The sequence below is a fragment of the Scleropages formosus genome, chromosome 4 (assembly GCF_900964775.1).
Source record: "Scleropages formosus chromosome 4, fSclFor1.1, whole genome shotgun sequence".
In the NCBI taxonomy this organism is placed as follows: Eukaryota; Metazoa; Chordata; class Actinopteri; order Osteoglossiformes; family Osteoglossidae; genus Scleropages; species Scleropages formosus.
Window position 1 is genome coordinate 28,950,194 of NC_041809.1, and position 20,823 is coordinate 28,971,016.

The following is a 20,823-nucleotide window of genomic DNA, read 5'->3' on the forward strand; positions in this document are numbered from 1 at the left end:
GGTCAATGTGAAGTTCACATCTATTTCCTCTAAGTGCCCTGGTTTCCTCCCACAGCACAAAGATGTGTTACTGCATGTGCATGTCTGGTTATTCTATAATTGACTGGCATCCTGTCCATGGTGTACTCTGCTTAGGATTGCATGCAGTGCTTCAGGGATAGGCTCTGGACCACCCCAACCCTGACATAGACAAGCACTTAATGATAGTGAGTAAGTGAGTGAGTATTAAAGGCTATGAGAATCAGAGGAGTGGAGGGATTCACCAGTTAATATTTTACTCCCTTTGCCTCTTTGCTGAGCAGGAAGAAGAGAAAGACATATCATCTTTAATTTAAGGGCCTGCTTTGCAGAGGTATCAGTTTCAGCAGCTAGCAGAATGTTGGCATAGTAATGGTGCCACATTATAATGCTACAATGGATAGATACATGTGTGAAGAAGGGGAGGGACAGAGTTCATGTCAAGATGTGACTTTCAGGTTCTCATCACCTTTTTTCGTCTTTTTGCTGCTAGTCTTAATTTGTCTTTATGATCTCACCTTTCTGTGCCATGTTTGCACCTCCCAGCATTGTCCCTGGGCCATTTGCACCATTTGCACTGTAAATCTTAAGTGTGTCCTATTTTCGGGAGTCTATTTTCCGCTGATGAGCACTGAGTCTGACATATCGGAAACCGCTGAATGACTGTGCATAAGTGACAAACTTAGGGTTTAATGTGGATGGAATTGGTGGCATTTTACCATATTCATTAGTCTGTAATGAATGGATATATTCACATTCCAAGATCTAGTTAGGAAAATACTGACTTGAAACTTGCATTAAGATGATGGAAACATAAAATAAGTAAAATAAAAAGAAGTATCAGCACATCACATGTTCTTTGAAGAAACCTTCCAGAGATCCCAGTTTCAGAGGGCAGCAGTCATGTTGACTGAAAGAGATGGATCTATTATGAGTTAGTTAAATAAAACTGATTTTATGGTGAAGTTGGCATTTATTTAAATCGCAGTGGGCTTTAATAGAAAATCTGGAAGGCGGGGGGGCTCACTACAGCAAATGGACAAATAGTCTTTTTTAGATGATTATAAAATAAAGAAATGTTATCAAATGCATTATAAGACAATTGGACAGCTTCTTTAAAATATGACTATCTTTTTCAGTATGGTTTTTAAGGGTGATCTTAGACCTCTGTTAGATCTTAGACATTAACTTAATCTACATGAAGAGCTGTAGACAGCAGGCAGCTTGTTATTACAATAAAGCAAATGTGTGGACACCAGAGTCAAGACTGTCCACTCCCTTTAAAGGATTATATGTCCAATGGGGGCCATGACTGCGGTGCGTACGAATGACCATGCTCCTGTTTCTTCGGCCAATATGCAAATGAGCTGCCCCTCTCCTGAACTGTTTGTTCATATGTCTGTACAGCCTTATGGTGTTAGGCATAAAAACACATTTATAGAGTAGGTGGATGTGACACAGGAGCTTACACTACATTTCCACCTTCTGGACTAGTCTGAGGAGGAAACAAGCACCAGGTGTGGCCAGTGAAGTCCTTTGGTATTTAAATGGACTATGGGAGGGAAGTAAATGGGCTGCACTGTGGAACTACGTGGGGCTGTTTTGCTGTTGAGAATGATTTTTGTTCCAGCCCATAGCTTTTTTTGTGCTTATCTTGCTCGCCTTTTAATAAAAATGTTCTGACGTTCACCCTCTGCCACCTCACGCAGTCACTTTTTATACCAGAGACACACCAGGATGTCACAGCGGTTTTGATGGGGTCCGGGCACAAGTGCGACTTTAGAAAATTGGTTGTGTGGATGACGGTCCTTCTGCCATGACGGAAAATATGCGGGGTTGAGGTTCGCAACTGTTTGTCAATCAGCTCTATTTATCACTATACTGTCCCCAACTTTAAACTGTCTCCCTATGTCTCAATGAATAGCAAAAATGTGCAAAAAGCGTAGGACATTGTCACATCTGGTCTAGGTGCTCTCATATCGTGACACACTTCATGGTTAGTGCCATTTTTGTGCTTTTTAAAATTTACAGTGCACACTCATGCATGCTTGGACAAGGACTTTTAATCAAGTAATGATAGAACAAAGATTTCTCTGATACTTGCTGACGTGAAATGAACATGACAGTAATATAGCGTTACAGTAACATGCACATAAAATATTTACACGTAACCTTTCACAGTCTGGTCCATTTGTTCTGCTTTAAAAACACGAATCTTTAGGGGACACAAGACGCAGCGATATTCTTGGAAGTTCCTTTGTGCTTCTGCATGTTATTGTGTGTGTGTCTTTCCTTTCCGACGCGACAAGATTTAAGCATAAGGTTTTAAAAATAGTATGCAACTTGCCAAACTCCATCAGCATTGAGAAACTTTGAAGCTACTTTGATAATAATGAAGACCACAGAAGGGTCTGGATTTGACTTTGACTTGCCAGCCAAAAAAATCTCAGAACAAACATCTGGGAGAAGTGTGCATTGTGAAAAATTTGTCTGTGTGTAGAAAAATGATGTGTCTTTCTGACTGCTAATACTAAATGGTATAGTATGAGACATTCAGGTGAGGCTTTGACAACTGATGTGGTTTTCCATCATTCTGCAACAGGAAACAGGTTTTTCCTGACATCTTATGGTGCCCTGTACATATCAGATGTGCAGAAGGAGGATGCCCTCTCTACGTACCGCTGCATCACCAAACACAAATACAGCGGCGAGACCAGGCAGAGTAACGGAGCCCGGCTCTCTGTGATGGGTGAGTATGTACATGTGAGTGTGAGTGTCACCGACTCTGCTACTTGATCTTATAACTGAAACGTAATTGTTGAAATGTACATGTTCTCAGTAAGCAGATGCTTCTCTCTGAAGCGACGTGCATTTAGAGTCTTGAAAAACGTAGTCTCAGTAGGTTGAGTTTTTTTTTTGAGGTGTAACTACATGCACAAGTCATTTGTTCCACACCCTCTGTGTGTTCTGACAGACCCCACCGAATCCACCCCTTCCATCCTGGACAGCTTTCAGTCAGGGGAAATACAGGCAGGGCGCAGCATTGAGCTGCCCTGCATTGCCTCAGGCTACCCAAACCCCACCATCCGCTGGCTGAAGGATGGCCGGCCGCTCCCCGCCGACTCACGTTGGACCCGTCGACTCACAGGCCTGACGGTCAGTGACCTACGACTGGAGGACAGCGGCAACTACATTTGCGAGGTCACCAACAGCTTTGGCTCCAAGGAGGTGACCGGCCACCTCAGCGTCATCGGTGAGAGGACAGGGGCCGAAAGGGAGGTATGGAGGTGTCAGAAAGACTGAGACTAGAGGGATCAGGAGGGAAGAAGGGGGTGGAAGGTGTATTTTGCTTATAAGTGAAGACAGTTTGAGGGGATGACTGACAGCCAGTAAATGTTGTTTGCCTAAATCTGTATTTCATAATCATTGAGTTTTTTTTTTTATTATTAACTGGTTATATTGTAGCGTTCCTCCATGGAGCTACTAAAAACTGGTTCGGGAGTCAGGGTAAAAGGAACGTGCTCTTTACTTGGCACGTACATGTCTTTCACTAGCAGTCTTAACAAAGATGCTTCATACAGTACAAGTGGTACAAAACACTGGAGAATCCCCCTGGGTCACCCCCCAGGCCCCCTGCTGTGCCCCGTGGTTAAGGGGTTACCCCCGGAACTCCCAGAATCCCACTCTCGAACACTGAACATAAATAAAACAACAACCAATCAATACAAGACACACACAACTATGTACACACATGAACACTAATGTCAACTATTTGCACGACGCTGGTACAACTCCCCTCAGCGCCGTTACAATATGTTAAAGAATACTTATAGTCTGTCTGACAATGAATATGCCTGCAAACGTGTTTAAAAATATGTAAAGGCTCCCCTTGCAAAACAAACACTTATGAGAATTCTGACTTATGAGCAAGTGTAATTTGTACCCTAAATTTGGATAATGAGCTATCAGCTCACACTTACAACAAATGCCGTACAAGAGCAGAAATTTCACTTCCAAGTATAGCCCTTGGTAATGATGCGAAGGTAAGCAGCACACCCCCACGCATACACACAGCGTGGCTTCTCGTGCTCATCCCGACTAGCTGGTAGCCTTTGCCAGCTCGCAAGCATTTCGCAAAAATCTCATGACTTTCACTGTATTTACAATTATCTATCACAATATCGAGCCTTAAAGGAACAAGCCTTTAGAGAAAGTGGTAAAAGGAGTTTAAAAGACAAAGAAAGGCCTCGCTTGTCTTACTTTAGTAAGTACGTACTAAATCTGAAAGGCAATATCATTGCAAATGACTGCTTGTATTATTTAATTTATTATTCATTCGTGGCAAACGATATAAAGCTCAGTAGAGAGATCGCCAGCATTATGAGTTGCTACTGTGAGACCTGTTTCATTACATACAAATAATATTCTTTATTTTATATAATGCACTCAAAAGCAGCTTCTCAAAGCACTTCACAAGAAATGATAAGGATTTACAACAAAGTGTTAATGCCTCAAAGCAAAAATTCAATAAATACTAGCATTTTGAAAATTACAACAAAACAACATAATATGTCAACAAAATTAAAAATCTTACTTTCTCTCACTCGCTGGCTCACTCGCTTGCTATTGTTAACTGCTTGTCCAAGTCAGGGTCATGGTGGTCTAAAGCTTGTCCTGCAGCCACAAAATTGGACAGAGGTTATACTCTGGACTTCACACCAGTCCATTGCAGGGCAATCACACATTCTCATTCAATCATACATTCACATTATTGGCAATTTGTAGTTGACACTCTTGAACTACATGCCTTTTGACTGCTGGAGGAAACCGTGGTGGAAACCCATGTGGGGAGAACAGAACAACATAGGGAGAACATGCTCCACGTAGCTGTGAGACACCAGTGCTATCAACATGATGCCCAAGAACATCAGAATACACAACATTATAAAAAAAGAAAAAAATAGCTAAAGAATGATATGGAAAGAGGAATAGGGGATAGTAAAAGGGAGTACACCAATGTGTTACATAAAAGTAATTCTGAACATGTGGGTCTTAATCCTGGATTTAAAGGTGTCCAGAGCAGTTTTAATAACGTGGACTTGGTTTTGAATGAGATTTTCTTAATGTTTACAAGATATGACAGTAACTTTTCATGTTTGGTAGCTGAGGAATGCATTGTTAGATTTTTTTGATTTAAATGAATGACAAGAGTTTGTTCATGTAATTTACTTTACATGCAGATTTTTAGGAATAAATTATGGTTATCATGCAAGGGAACCCTGTATGTATTGAGCCTTTTAATTTTTTTTTAAACATTATTCAACTATTCTAAACACCTTTGAAACTAACTTTTTTGTAACTGCAGAGTCTTAAAGTTCTGGTGGTCTGTCAGATGACTTTGGTATATAAGTACACTGTACAGAGACATCTTGATAATTTGGCTCATGGATGTCTGTCTCACTCTGCAAAATGCACAGACACTGTGCTATTAGAGGTCCTATGTAAAGTTACTATGAAATGTTTGATGTTACATGGTATTTATATGATCATGAAATGGAGGCCTTATTTGCCCTAGTATGAAGATTTTCATGTTATTAAAGCTTTTAAAATATTTTTATATGATTCTGGCACGTGGGGATACATATATGTGACCAAGGCAGCACAAAGGGAGGAGAGACAATGTGCTCATCGCCATGTATTTAAACCTTCAGTGGCAGTAAAGAAAGAAACCAGTGAAGGCATCTTAGTCTCCACCTGTCAACACAATTAAAAGCACAAGTTTGACGCACACCTTGCGTCCGTCCTCAGTCCTGCTCCGTGAAAGAAACTGCTGAGTATGTGGGGTGACCTCAACATCCAGGAAAAGTTTCTTAGTTCTGCCATCAGTTTTTGCTGCTGGCACACATAATGCTTGAGAACAACTCAAATTTTAATAAAAGCAATAGCAAAGCCACACTAATAATAATAATAATAATAATAATAATAATAATTTGCTAAAATGCAAAAATTTTAATGCTAATGCAAAAATTTTAGTTAAGAAACAGTAAAAACTATGTTTTGCATTCTACTACTTCTCCTACATCTAATGCTGCAATTGCTACCAATAATAATAATAATAATAATGAATACAAGAACCATAGAGTTTCTGCAGTTTCACTATTTGGAAATACAATAATCTTCACAATCACATTTTGGCAGCATACCCACGAATCCCTCGTGAAATGAAATTAGGAGCGATACTGAGACACTATAAGGTAGTAAAGAAGGACACAAGTGGAGTTAATGTCCAACACAAGAGGCTGAGATCCAGACTCCTATTATACAGCAGAGGCACAAAGACTGAGGGGACAAAGAGGAATAGTGAAACAGAGGATGAAACAGCCTGCTTGCCAGAGGGCACGTCATGGCAGTGCGCACGGCGACTCTGACAGGGCAGGGAAGAGGAGGGGGTGGATGGGCGTTGCAACTCAGCATGGCCCCCAGCACACAGCACCAGCTGCTTTATTGCTCACTGACATTTAAACACACACACACACACACACACACAAACGAACTTAGTGTATGTTCGCAATAAAACAGGTAGGTAAGTAAGGAGTTTCCTACCAGCTTGCAGTTTTGCAAATACTGAGTCAAAAGCTTAAAATAATATTGTAGTTGTGGGTAACCATGTTCTCCATTAGTTACTGTTATTTCTATATTCTATGCAATATACCAAACACATTGTCGAAAGAAAAATCATACCAGCTGGTGCTACCGCAGGACAGTAAGCAACAATATCGGGGTTTCAAGGTACTTTTCTACCACCCTCTTCGAATATTAACACCTCTCCCTGCATCCCACCAGACCCCTTGCGAGTGACGCTCTCCCCAAAGAACCTAAAGACGGGCATCAGCAGCACCCTCTTCTTCACCTGCGCCGTGCAGGGCTCGCCCGAGTTCACCGTGACCTGGTACCACAATACGGAGCCGGTGACTGCGGACCAGCACATTTCCATCCAAGGTGTCCACAATGAGACCCTGCAGATCACCGCTGCCCAGAAGAAGCACTCGGGAGCCTACCAGTGTTTTGCAAATCGCAAGGACCAGACTGCCCAGGATTTCTCTATCATCCTACTCGAAGGTAGAGGCAGAATCTGGAATGAAGAGTGGCAGAAAGTGAAGAAGGGATGGGGAATGGGGTACGGTGAAGGGGGGTTCAGTGCATGACGGAATTGCTTAGGTTTTGGACAACGGTGATTTTTACCTAAAATATGTAAATATGTAAAATATGTATATAAGTATGAAATGGCATAAAAATGGCAAATTATCTGTTTTTGGATAAAGCATCTGCTGATTAATGAAATACATGTGTTTGTTAAAGAATTACAAAAGACAAATGTAAAAAATAAAAAGAGATTAAGTGAATTAAAATGTTAAAAAGGATATAAAGCGGCATAAATGCCATCAGTAAATGAATGATTCAGAGACATTTGTTAGTACATATGAGGAATCAGTGCCATTTTATTTCACACTGCAGTCGTTTTTCTGAACAGATATTGAAACAAATATAACTAGTTTATAGTTTTGAAAATATGTGAAATATGTTCTTTTTTTTGGTAAAGGGCTGTCTTTAACTTGGAAATATACACTTAGTTCAGTTTTGTTTACTTTTTAAGATATTATTCTATATAGCTGATATCTAATATAGAGTTAATAGATGATATACATAAGATTTTACAGATATATAATATATGGGATGAAAATCTTCAGTAATGTTTGATGTGTTTAATGTTTAATGTTTTTTTTTACAGTTTTTACTGATAATTATGCCTTCCTGTGAGCAAATTAGCTATATTATGATGAAGCTAAGAAAATAAAAAATAATAACTCAGATAATGATAATATTAGAAAATTCTTTTTTATTAAGATTTACATACATGCTGTATATTTTATTATGGAGGTTATCATTATAGGGGGCACAGTGGTGCAGTGGGTTTGGCTGGATCCTGCTCTCTGGTTGGTCTGAGGTTTAAGTCCTGGTGGGTTGCCTTGCGATGGACTGGCATCCCATTCTGGGTGTGTCCCATCCCTTCCAGCCTTGTGCCCTGTGTTGCCGGGTTAGTCTCTGGCTCCCCTGCTTGGGACAAGCGGTTTCAGCCTGTGTGTGTGGGTTATCGTTATTAAATATTGTTTTTGTTACAAATACATAGTGTTTTATTGACCTGTGGAAAAAAAATGCTCAAGGCAGGTTTTATCCTAAAAGGATAAAAAAGATAAAATGTTGTTGTTGCATGCAGGCGCATCCTGGGTTCGGGGAGTGCCCAGGGAGGGAATGGCAGTAGTTAGTAGTTTGTGTAAATTTTTACTTTTCTTTCCTATAAAGTGCAACTGTACAGCCACAAATGGCTTTTCTTATTAAACTAACTAATTAAATGAAATGAAATTTGATTTCTAAGCTTAATAAATAAGAATTTTAAAACCTCCCGACAATGAATGAAATTCAAAAGTAAAACAACAAACTAACAAAATCTCTAAGTCTCTCTTATAATGTATGGAAAAAGTATCTGGCCAATGGCATATGTTTATGTGAATAACAATACTGTTTAGCTTAAATCGGCCTGCGTAAGGGGCAACTGGTAGCATAGTGGTTAGAGCTTCTGTCCTTGGACTTAGCAGCTGCAGGTTTGAATCGCCCCTCTAACTGTCATACCCTGCCTGAGACACTTACCTTAAATTAAGCCAGTAAAAAAAAGAAATCTGCAGCTATATAAATGGGTAAATAATTATAGGGTGCTTAACAGTGTAAGTTGCTTTGGAGAACAGGCTCATGTAAAAGTTTAGCTGTTATTACTGTATTGTCAATATCTCACAAAACTCTACAATTCAGGTGTGCAATTTTTTTCCTAGACGGAACGCCCCGTATCGTCTCCTCCTTCAGTGAGCGTGTGGTCTCCCCCGGAGAGCCCTTCTCCCTCATGTGCGCTGCCAAAGGAGCCCCACCTCCGACCATCACCTGGACGCTGGACGATGAACCGGTGGTCCGTGACTCCTCCCACAGGGCCAGCCAGTACACGCTCTCGGATGGAAGCACCGTGTCCCACGTCAATGTTAGCAGCCCCCAGATACGTGACGGAGGGGTGTACCGTTGCGCCGCACGCAATTCAGCTGGTAGCGCAGAGTACCAAGCGCGCATAAACGTAAGAGGTGCCTGTCTACTTTTCAATATCAGCCATAGGGTTCCCCGAAAGCTTACCCAAGCGGTTTGCTGTCATGGTGTCGGGTGGAGGTGGGCTTGGTTTGGGATTATGGGAGGGGGTGGGTGTTTTCTGTACACCCTTCCATCACAGTTTTTCATCTCCATCCTCCATGTCTGTCCCTGCACACATTTTCCTAAAAACCCAACGCAATTAAACTGCGGCGTCTTCGTAAATTCCAATATTGCCAAAACAGCTCTTTGAACGCAGGAACATTTTCTAAATTCAGTGCAATGTCTGTTGTAACCCTAGTGAGAGACTGCTCCTTGTCTCTCCACACTTCGAGTGGGGGAGGGGGGGGGGGAGGACTGTCACATTCGGCGCACTAGCAAAGTGTGCTGTGTTGTGCTCTTTTGAGATGCTCCCATCTAGAGGGTGATGGTTCAACCCGAGAAGGCCATTGAGAAGAAGAGCACGAAGAGGATGGAGAAAGAGGAAACTCTTAGACACTTGATCCTATTGTGGGTGGAGACACAAGCGAGAGCAGACCGGCAAATGGACAGCAGGACTACCAGGCTTTCGCTGCCCCGCAGAGATCCCGCTGCCCCTACGATGAGCGATCAGGACAGGAAAGACAACCAGCAACTGCTGCAGTCTCTGTGGCGTTGACCGTCCGGTGGGGATCCACTCCCTGCCGCTCGTCCCGCGTGCCGTCCTGGTGTGGTGCTGTCTGGCGGCGACCGGCCGGCCCGCTATAAAAAGACAGGCCATGGCCACCGAGAGACTTGGAATGAACTGTAGACCCAAACTCCTAAAGCGTAACACTAACACATAGTGACACATAGTCTCTGTGACACACTCTCAGTGGCACAGACTGATGTACCCTGACAGCACTTCTCCCACGGATATACCTGTGTGTTATGGAGTGTGTCACAACTTATCGCATTCCTCTTTCCTCTTCCCTTTCTGCAGCTGTCTTGAAGGTTTTCGTTAGTCTTGCCATTTCACCATCATCAGTGTTTCTCTTCCCTTGTCTTTCATTCTGTTCCCTTCATTTGTCCTCTGATAATGCATTGGAACTATTACACAAGTTAATTATTAACAATTACATGTTTTTATGGCTTGCTATTATCCGTCTTCTCTTGTTTGGCGAGAACAGAATCCTTGCATAATCTCAGTCGGTACCTGACTTCAGAATTAGTATGTGACCTTGAGCGGGGACATGGTGGAGAGTGTGTCCTCAGTCAGTCGTACGAAGAAGCAAAATGCTCATGTTAGTGCTCTTGTGTAAAATGTATAATTTATTGCTTTTTCGTGGACGTGAAATGCAGGTTTCTGAAGCTATAAACAGATGCTGCACCTGTAACGTGACCCTCACTTGATATGGAGGAGTTCATGCACAACGTAAAGATCTTCCATTCAGGGATTCTCTTGTCCCGTCTTGATCATCATTATTTTTTATATTTCTGCGATGGCTGTGATTCCGATTATGACTAAAATCATGGTTTAAATCGATGCATAAGACATAAGGCGCATAAAGTACACGTTGCAGTTCTGATATATGGCTTGTGTTGCACTTGATTTATCATCTGACATGACTTTTGGAAGATCTCATTTCACAGCCAGACGTTTTACATTGCAGCGGCTTGACAAAAGAGTTTATTCAACAGAACTGATTCTTAAAAAAAGAATAATATTTTTAAAGTATCGAATATTGTCTCTGGGGTTATTTGGTGTGCATCTATCACTGCGCACAGCTGTGTAGACTGAATATATAAGTACTAACAGGTTGGGACATCCACTTTTAACCTGGGAGCACAAAGTTTTATCTAAATAGGTCCAGGTATACAAGTGGGCAAAAAATTCTGTTTCACTTTGCGAAAAAGTGTAGGCTGAGAAATAAAAGCAATAGTAGTGGTAGCAGTAGTAGTAATAAGAGACATACTTACATACACACACTAGGCCATTGTACCAAGGAGATGAAGGAAGAGGTGAGAGAGGGCATTCTAACTCCCTCTGTCCATTCCACCAGCTTCCTGCTTTATTTCTCTCACCTAGTCTTTTATAACCATTCCTTCATTCCCCTTTCTTTGCAGGATCCCCCAGTATTCGAGCTATGCGCAACATAACGGCAGTGGCAGGCCGCAACACCTTCATCAACTGCCGAGTGATCGGTTACCCCTACTACTCTATCAAGTGGTACAAGGATGGGTTGCTGCTGCCTGACAACCATCGGCAGGTGGTCTATGAGAATGGCACGCTCAAGCTTAGCGATGTGCAGAAGGGCATGGATGAAGGTGCCTATGTATGCAGCGTCCTCATCCAGCCCCAGTACTCCATCAACCAGAGTGTGCATGTCACGGTCAAAGGTGAGCGGTCAGAATCGACACAGGGAGCTTTTAATGAAAAGTGCTGTGCTTTTGCCTTGTTCTTTTGCGCAAAGCCTGAGCTGCTTCTTAAAAAAGCCGTGATTAGTGCGGGCACACGCACACACATTGTCGGAAGCCGCTTGTCTCGAGCGGGGTTGCGGCGAGCAGGAACCTAGCCCAGCGACACAGGGCCTGAGGCTGGTGGGGATGAGGACGCACCCAGGATGGGACGCCAGTCCATCACAAGGCACCCCAAACAGGACTCGAACCCCAGACCCACCAGGGAGCAGGACCCACCCAAACCTGCTGCGCAAACCATCCCCACCTCTACCATGATTAGCGTTACAGTATAATGTTTAGCTGTAGGTATTGTTAATTTCATGAGAGTTATTTGCAGATGATGCAACAGTTTCCATATCTCTTTACTGCTGGAGACATGGAGCTCAAAAGATTTATTTAACTTTTCTTCGTGTGTCATCATTTCTGTACCTGGCTTCTTTGCGACAGATTAGACTGAGAGGTCACAGTTTTGACATTTTCATTCATTATAGGATTAAAATCAGTAACGAGAGTCATGCGTGCTTATGGTAACAACACGGCACTTACCTGGACTACTATCCAAAGCTAAGTCTAGAAAGAGGAAAAATATGCATGATACAGTATGTACCCTATAGTACGCTTCCTCTACAAAAGCCCCGGAAAACTTTTGGACTTTTCGAACATGGCATTTCTGAGTCTGATGTATCGAAATGAAACCTGCATCTTTCAGACTGTGATGTGGTGTCATAGTCCTACGAAGTTAAGAGTCCCATGTGTGCAGGTTGTCAATATGCCCACACTGAGCTTTAGTTATTGTGGCTCATTTCTTCAGCTGTATGCAAAATTTCAGCAAAGCTTTGAATGCAGAGCGCTCGGAAGTTTTTTAATGGTTTCCGGTGTGTAGAATTTATCCCGTGCGGCATTTACTCAGACTTGTGTCTTTGTGCAGCATTCATGTGAGTGTGTATTCTGTGTGCATATAGCCATTTCTCTGTTAATGGCTATAATTGATTCCACCAGCCAGGTCTTTGAGTACTCCATTGAATCAGCAAACTATCCTGTACAGAGTAATCTGTATTCACAGGCTGTGAACCTATTGATTATTATTCCATATTATACTGTACTGTATATACAGACATTGGTTCTTTAAGGAGAAATGACTGTATATGTGTGGAGCTGTCAGTGTGTGGGGACACCGTGAGCAGTGTGGCATGGGCCTTGCCTCGCCTGGGCACTGATTTAATTAGATGAATCATAACAAGCCTCAGATTAAATCTCCTAAATGTCTCAGCTGTAGTGACCCCCACCACCCCCCTCACCCCCACCCCACCCTACCTCTGCTGCTATGGAAACGCTATTACTCTCTCTAAGAACTGGGCTCAAATTAGAGTAGTAATTACAGTTTAGAGAGGGTGGGGGAACAGAAACAGAAGGGTCAAGGATAATATTGTTTCATACTACTGCATTCAAACAGCACCTGAATGTAAGGATGTCTAATGATATGCCCTGATGTTTTTCCATTGTTCTCTGCGCATATTTTCCCTCCTGCCCATTTGTTTTCTCCACGCTGTCCTTTCCCTCTTACCCTTATTTTCTCTACACAATCATACTTTTATTCTCTGCCACCTCTTGCTCCTCACCGTGGATTTTAAACTCTGTTTCCTTTTCCTCATACACATCTCCTTTCAGTACCCCCTCTCATCCAGCCTTTCGACATCCCATCCACCTCCATCGGGAAGCTGATATACATTGCCTGCGTGGTATCGTCGGGAGACATGCCTATCCGCATCACCTGGCACAAGGATGGTCAGCTCATTGTTCCTGGTTCCTCTGGTGTGGCTATTGAAACCAAGGAGTTTATGAGTTCGCTGCAGATCTCAAAAGTCACGCTCAAGCACAATGGCAACTATACCTGCATTGCCAGCAATGATGCTGCCACAGTTAGCTGGGAGAGACAACTTATCGTCACAGGTAAGGTTGGAGAGAAGTATGATGAGCATGTGGGGGAATGGGGCTATGGCTTTAAATCCAGTATCTGGAACTTACTATTCATTACAAATTAGAACATATTCCTCATATCCCTTTAATTAGTCATCTGCAAAGAGCATGTTAAAAGTGCCATTATGTCACTTTGCTCACAACTACTATTGCAGATGACCATACTGTATTTTTCCACAATAGCATTATGTATTATGTAGCAAAAAAAAAGAGTATATAAAATATAAATTCAGTTTAAGTAAAAAATTATCTGTTGATTAAAAATTAAAATTTAAATCAGGAAAATGAAAAAGAGAAAACTTTAAATCAGGAAAAAACCAAATGGACAAATTTGGATGTAATAAATTCATACTCAAACTGGACTTTGTAAAGCTTTGGCAGTTGGAATTTACTGTTACCGCTCTTAGCACTGACCCTGTCTGTCTTGCTGCAGTTCCGCCTCGTTTTGTAGTACAACCCAATAATCAGGATGGCATCTATGGCAAGTCTGGAGTCCTCAATTGCTCTGTAGAGGGATACCCTCCTCCTAAAGTCATGTGGAAACATGCCAAAGGTACTCTTATTTCTCCGCTATGACAGGTTCAATCTCTTTATAGGGCCAAAATAATAGTTTTAAAATAGTTTTAGAATTGTTTTAAACATCCTGCTACTGAAGTGCAACATCGTTCTGGAAATTTTAGAATGGAATTATATTCATTCATCCTATTACAATGTTTACATTTACATTTATTCGCTTAGCAGACGCTTTTCTCCAAAGCGACTTACACTGGATACTGTGTAGTGTTACTAGCCCACACACCTTATTCACCAGGGTGACTTACACTGCTAGATACACTACTTACAATGGGCCACTCATCCATACAATGTCTTATATTGATCTGCCTGGTTGTTAAATTGCACCATGATAGCCTCGCAGCGGATCATTGGTGCCCTTAACTGTAACAACTCCATCGTCCTGCAGGTATTGGAAACCCCCAGCAGTATCACCCTGTACCGCTAACGGGTCGTATCCAGATCATGGCCAACGGGTCACTGCTGATTCGCCATGTTTTGGAGGAGGACCGTGGATACTACCTGTGCCAGGCCAGCAACGGCGTGGGCTCAGACATCAGCAAGAGCATGGTGCTCACTGTCAAGAGTAAGCAGCACAGCTTTGGAATCACCGATGTTCCCTCTTAATCAATAGGATCAAACATTGCCAGTCTATTCACTACTCTGAAGCCAGTGATGGGACTTCCAAATCAATGCACAGCACCGAGAGCATTTCCCAGACATCACAATCAATTCCTGAATCGACTCCTGAGGAAAACCAGTCTTACAAACTGTAAAACTCATGATAGTGCTCAATTGGATAAAGTGAACAGAAAAAAAGGGGAAGAAAGGGGAAATCTGCTTAGAAAAGGACAAAAATGAATAAATTAAAATAAAACGTTACAAAGGAATAACGTGTGCATAAGTCTGAGGGATGCTTTTCTCGTATGTGAACTGATTTCTCAAACAGGTTCAGTATTCCCACAGTCATAAATATTTCCATTATTCCATTTCCATTAAGCGTCTACCCAAAAGACATACATAAATTAATACTCAGGGTATATGTTACAAAACCATAATGAAAGCAAAGTGTAACTAGGAGATGCCAGTAACATCAAATAAATGTTGTAGCAACAAATTATTGTACATATCCTGTGGGTCTGAGGTGGACTGTCCCATTTCGCAGTTCAGAAACGGAGTAAAGTATTTTCTAGTATTCTCAACAGGCATATCACTTTAACATATTGTTGCCTTCAGAATAGTAAATTGACTGACAAGGTTTGCTCCTTGTTCTCCTGTAATCTTGGGGGGAAAATATATTTTTTCTTAATCCAATTATTTCTTATTATTGCCTGCCTCAGTTCTGTCATAATAACAAAGAAGTAAATAACGAAAATAAATAGTACACAACTCTCCTTCAGTTCAAGGGAATCTACAGGGGAGGGCAGAGGGGTTCAAGAAAAAAAGGAAAAGGCGTTTCAGTTCTCGGTTATTCACGTATAAAATAGTATTTTGAGGTAGTCCCACTAATAATAGAGCTGGAATCCTCATTTTCTTTTTGTCGTCCTTTTGTAATCTGGGTGGTCCACACACCTGCTGTCTCTGGCTCTTTTTTTCCACCACTCTCTTCATAAATCTCATGATCTGAAATCTATTTACACGTTTTACTCTCTTCTTTTTGATTTTTTAAATCCCCACCTCATTCAATCGTCTTCCGCCGTCCTCCTCCCTTCTGTTGCCAACGTATTCCAGTCCCAGCTATGATCACCTCGCACCCAAATACCACGATAGCAATCAAGGGTCAGAACAAGGAGCTGAACTGCACGGCACGAGGTGAACAGCCTATCATCATCCGCTGGGAGAAAGGGGACACTGTCATCGATGCCGAGAGGAACCCGCGCTACTCCATCACTATCAACAAGAAGGGCGACGAGGTCATTTCCACGCTCAAGGTGAGAAGGTTAAGAGAATGGGACACGCAGAAGCAAGAGAGTTTAGGGAAAAGGAGTGAAGACACATGGAGAATAGATAGACTGATATTAAGCAGATAAGTCAAGCAACAGGTGGACTTCTAGAGATGTGGAAACGTGATGAAAGTGAAAGTACAAGGTGAGGCATTTGACGTTTGCTGCATGGACACTTACCTTTTCCATTAATCTTGGGGATCACTCCACCAGCTCAAACCAGCAGAGCGTGGGGACTCCGTGTTCTTCTCCTGCCACGCCATCAACTCGTACGGGGAGGGGAGAGGCCTCATCCAGCTCACTGTGCAAGGTGAGAAGCACACACTCATAGGGAACATCAGGCAACATAAGAAGAAGCACACATGGTGAGACTATCTTGTGTTAACCAACGGTCTTACGTAGAGATTCTTAATTATCTGGAAGACCTCTTTAAAACTGATTCTCTACCAAAAAAATTCTAAAACATGATATTAAGACTCAACAAAACCATAACAGCAAGATGAATTATAATGTAGTAACCAACTTTGGCACATGAGCACTAATCAAACTGGTATGAATGTACTTTCTACACAGGTACTCATTACATTGAGATACTGCTCACTAGATGTAAGAAAGAACTATCTACTATCTATCTATCTAAGAACTATCTATTGGCTCTTTTTAATCATTATTTCATTCTACTTCTTTAAAATATTTTGTCCTTTTTTTCGCTGGCCAGAACAGCATAATTCAGTCATTTATACCAAAAAACATACATATCAGATATTTATGAATTTTTCAAATATCAAAAATTCACTGTGAAAACTAACTAGTTTTGAAAATTGTTAATGCCTGTGACAGTTCCATACAATTATACCAGGTGAAACTCCACACATTTAATGCCATAATTTTTTTTAATGTTGTTAAATACATTTTAATTAAAATTTAATACATTTCAAAAAGGAGGTCTTATTTAGTACAAACTGATTTTAATAGAATTTAATTAATACGTTTGATAGCTGTGTTGATAACTGTGGTCAGCCCCCTCCCCTCCTAATTATTATTTTTCCCAAACAGAGCCTCCAGACCCCCCTGAGTTGGAGGTGCGTGAGGTGAAGGACAGGAGCATGAACCTGCGCTGGACCCAGAGGTTTGATGGCAACAGCATGATCACCAGTTACGACATTGAATACAAGAACAAATCTGGTATGACCTGCTAATGTTGCCACTGATGCCTCTCTATCATAGATCATAATTATACACTAATTATACAGTAGATCCCAAACTGCACATTCTTAAATATGTCTCTGCTATATTAAATATTACTGACTACTTCAGGAAACTAAGATTATGATACTTCTCCATCACACATATCATAGTCATTATACAGTAAATTCCAACCTGCACATTCCTAAATGTGTCTCTTGAAACCCTATATTAAACATTCCTGACTACTTCAGAAAACTACGATATCACGGATTATACTCATTTCTTACATAACGAGGTTAATTTGTGCCAGGAAATCATCTGATTAGGTGAATTCCTGTTGTGGGGCAGTTGAATTATTATATTTTCTTTTGGAAAAAAAAAAAAAAGGTTTTCCTGACTAAAAATGTCACTTTAATTAAAATACTAAACTTAAAGCTATTTTTGTACTTGACAATGGTAACGCTAACAAATGTTCTAATATTTGTTTGAAAAATTATTTCTATATGTCATATGTAGATAACCCACTTTTATATTTTAATCATAGTTTGAGAGCGCATTGAAGAAACTGCACTTGAGCTTCTCTCTGCTGGGGGTACCCCATACTAATGGAGAAATGCAGTATCTGTTTAAAGTCTCTTTCATTATCCCTTCATCTTATTGATTATCTTATTGTATTTTTAAGAAAATTTTTGCTTTAATTTATTCTCGGACAGCTTGGATTTTAAGCTGTGATGCTTCTGAGTTTTTGTCTTTGTATTAAAAACATGTGGCTACGAAAAGGCTTCTTTTTCGCAGCAGGTGTTCAGCATGGTACCTTTTTTATATGGGTTTTAAATGCAGAGTTTGAAACTCTGGGACACTGTTAAAGCAACCATCTGGAGTACTGCAGACACACTCGAGAGAGGAAACACGGAAGTACAGAAAGTGTTTCAGCAGTTTTTACAGATCTCACTTTTAATGTTTAAAATTTCTTTCCACGCAGCTGTCCTTACACCAGTTTACAGGAGTCTGAAAGCTGAGCAGCACCTGTGCTGCCAATGAAGTGACTTTTTTTTCAGTGAAAAAAAACAAAAGTTTTTTTGGGGATTAAGTTGCTCCTTCTGAAAAGCTGCCACTCTCTGAAACAGCACTGAAATAGCTGGTGTTTTTATGTGAGCTCTTTTCCCAACCACCGTGGAAGCAAATGACCACATAAGGGGCAAAATGCAGTTGTACCGAATCGTAAAGCAGTTGTACAAAAAAAGGTATATTTTCATAAGCTGTGAAAGTGGATTTTCTCTCTGAAGGACCCTGTGATTGGAGCACTTTCTGTACGCTGAAAAAAACTGTACTAGTCGGTATGTCTATAGGCTGCAGCCACCATGGATGAGGTAAAGTTCAGTTCTTATTTAAATGTCGGTTTTTCTAACGTAAAAAAATAATACTGCAAATTACAGAATTCAAAGATGATCCAGGACAGAAAGTAACATGTTATACGTTTTAGAAAAAAGGAAACTTGGCTCTTCTCAAGTTTTTTCTACTCTCTTACCACAGAAGTGGTAATAGTGCAGTACAGTACCCTACCCCTTCAGCTTATGAATACAGTTGGGACTGGAAGTCTTTAAGAAGCGGTTTGTTCCTAAAGTCTCCAGAGTCTCTTTCGGGACTAAGTGCAGATCAATAAGGGGTCGATAACGCAGAGGTCCGGGTCTGTGCCGCAGAACCTCTCGGTCCAGCTCAGGTCCCGGTTTAAAGTGTCGCTGCTGACACTTCCTGCCCTTTGTGCCCTTGAGAGAAGTGCGTGCCGAATTGTTCCAGTAGAGCTGTAAATACATAAAAATGATCCAGCTAAACAAAAGGGTAAATCCTCATAAGGAGCTTACTGTACAAACTTCACACTGTAAGTCGCTTTGGAGAAAAGCATCAGCTACACGTATAAATTACAGTTTAAGTGGTCAATATTATTGTTGCTTCAGTGGTAACACAAGTTAACAAAACGGAAATTTTATTGTCGATTTTTTGTAATTCCATTGAGCTTTAAGCAAGGGATGTGGTGGTGCAGCGGGTTTGGCTGGGTGCCACTCTCTGGCAGGTGTGGGGTTTGAGTCCTGCTCGGGGTGCCTTGTGATGGACTGGCATCCCCCCCCGGGTGTGTCCCTTCCCCCTCCAGCCTTGTGCCCTGTGATGCTGGGCTGGGCCCCGGTTCGGGATGACCGGTTTCAGACTGCGTGTTTGCATTCAGTTTTGTTAGATCAAGGATTCTTTTGGTGTTAGTTCATACTATATGTCAGTTTTTAAGGAAAATATTACATTCTTGAAATTAGAACATTTTGGTGGATTTTGGCACTGGGTTCCAAGCACCAAATACTGCAGTACCTTTTAGGATCTGATGCTTTCTAGAATGTTTTGGTACTTTCTAGCCACCCACACCCAGGATGGGACGCCAGTCCATTGCAAGGCACCCCAAGCAGGACTTGGACCCCAGACCTACCGGAGAGTGGGACCCGGCAAAGTCCGCCGCGTCCCCCACTCACTTCATCGTTGTGTACACTAAACTATATATATGAAATTTATTTATTTATTTTTTTCTTTATTTATTTATTCATGAATGTCCAGCTGGATTATTTCCAAAACTGGCAATAATTTTAAAAATGACTGAAAACACAGGTCCTTGACAGCCCCCAGCTGCTGATCGATTGCTCACATAAAGGTGTGCGGGGCTCGAAAGGCTCATTTCCCTGAGCGCGCTGTCCACGTGACACACCATCCAGCACTAAGTTTTCACATTATCTTCTGTACAGAAGTCCGATATGCTTAGAGTTAATTACAATATGCAATACTTCAACCACATGAAAACTACAACCAAGCACTTTGCGTATGGGGCTGCGATGGCCGAGTGGTTAAGGCGTTGGACTCGAAATCCAATGGGGTTTCCCTGCGCAGGTTCGAATCCTGCTCGTAGCGGCAAGACTTTTAAAAAGTCAGAATTATCAAGACAACCAGTTCTGCTGCCCATGTTCTTTGCATTTGCCTGGCTTTATAATATCGACAAAATTGCACGATGGAGTGGCTTACAACGATGGCACGGCAGATCAGGGGTAGCGCTAGTGCCATAACGCATGGGTTGTACATGTGGACAGGGATTGGAACCCAGCTCTGTATGCAAAGTTTGAGTGTGCTCCTTAACACATCCCAAAGGTATATGTTTCAAGTATGCATATAAGGAGGAATGATTTTTGGGTGTTTACTGTATCTAACAATGTAACTCAGCCTGGGGAAAAGTGTCATCTGAATAAATAAAAATAACTTTCTGTCTATAAAATCCATTACATGCTGATTGTTGACTAATTCATCACAAAAAAAGTCGGTAATATTCATCATCTTGTTATGAAAGAAAACAACACAAACTGTAAACACCGTTGAAGTTTAACTGTAACACTCCAATTTGAGTGTGTTGGAGAGATCGTTCGAGAGCCATGAAAACACTGGTCTTCACAGTGACATAAATAAATAAAGAAAAATTTTACATAAATAAACTGGAAGACATCACTATTTTTGAAAATTC

General features: G+C 41.4%; 1 protein-coding gene and 1 non-coding gene across 3 annotated transcripts in view; both read left to right on the plus strand.

Moving 5' to 3' along the window:
- Window positions 1-20,823, plus strand: part of LOC108934183 (Down syndrome cell adhesion molecule-like protein 1 homolog) — a 103,633-nt gene that overhangs the window by 62,495 nt on the left and 20,315 nt on the right. The window contains exons 4-14 of one of the 2 annotated variants that reach the window (XM_029251556.1): window positions 2,621-2,767; window positions 2,993-3,271; window positions 6,862-7,137; window positions 8,904-9,200; window positions 11,287-11,559; window positions 13,288-13,569; window positions 14,030-14,149; window positions 14,558-14,734; window positions 15,880-16,079; window positions 16,305-16,401; window positions 17,148-17,276. In XM_029251556.1, coding sequence (XP_029107389.1) covers window positions 2,621-2,767; window positions 2,993-3,271; window positions 6,862-7,137; window positions 8,904-9,200; window positions 11,287-11,559; window positions 13,288-13,569; window positions 14,030-14,149; window positions 14,558-14,734; window positions 15,880-16,079; window positions 16,305-16,401; window positions 17,148-17,276 — 2,277 coding nt within the window. Of the gene's footprint in view, window positions 1-2,620; window positions 2,768-2,992; window positions 3,272-6,861; window positions 7,138-8,903; window positions 9,201-11,286; window positions 11,560-13,287; window positions 13,570-14,029; window positions 14,150-14,557; window positions 14,735-15,879; window positions 16,080-16,304; window positions 16,402-17,147; window positions 17,277-20,823 lie in introns of those variants that run through there. The other variant, XM_029251555.1, reaches the window with a different exon arrangement.
- On the plus strand, window positions 20,141-20,222 carry trnas-cga (transfer RNA serine (anticodon CGA)). The gene has a single exon. It is a non-coding gene; the product is annotated as a tRNA-Ser (tRNA).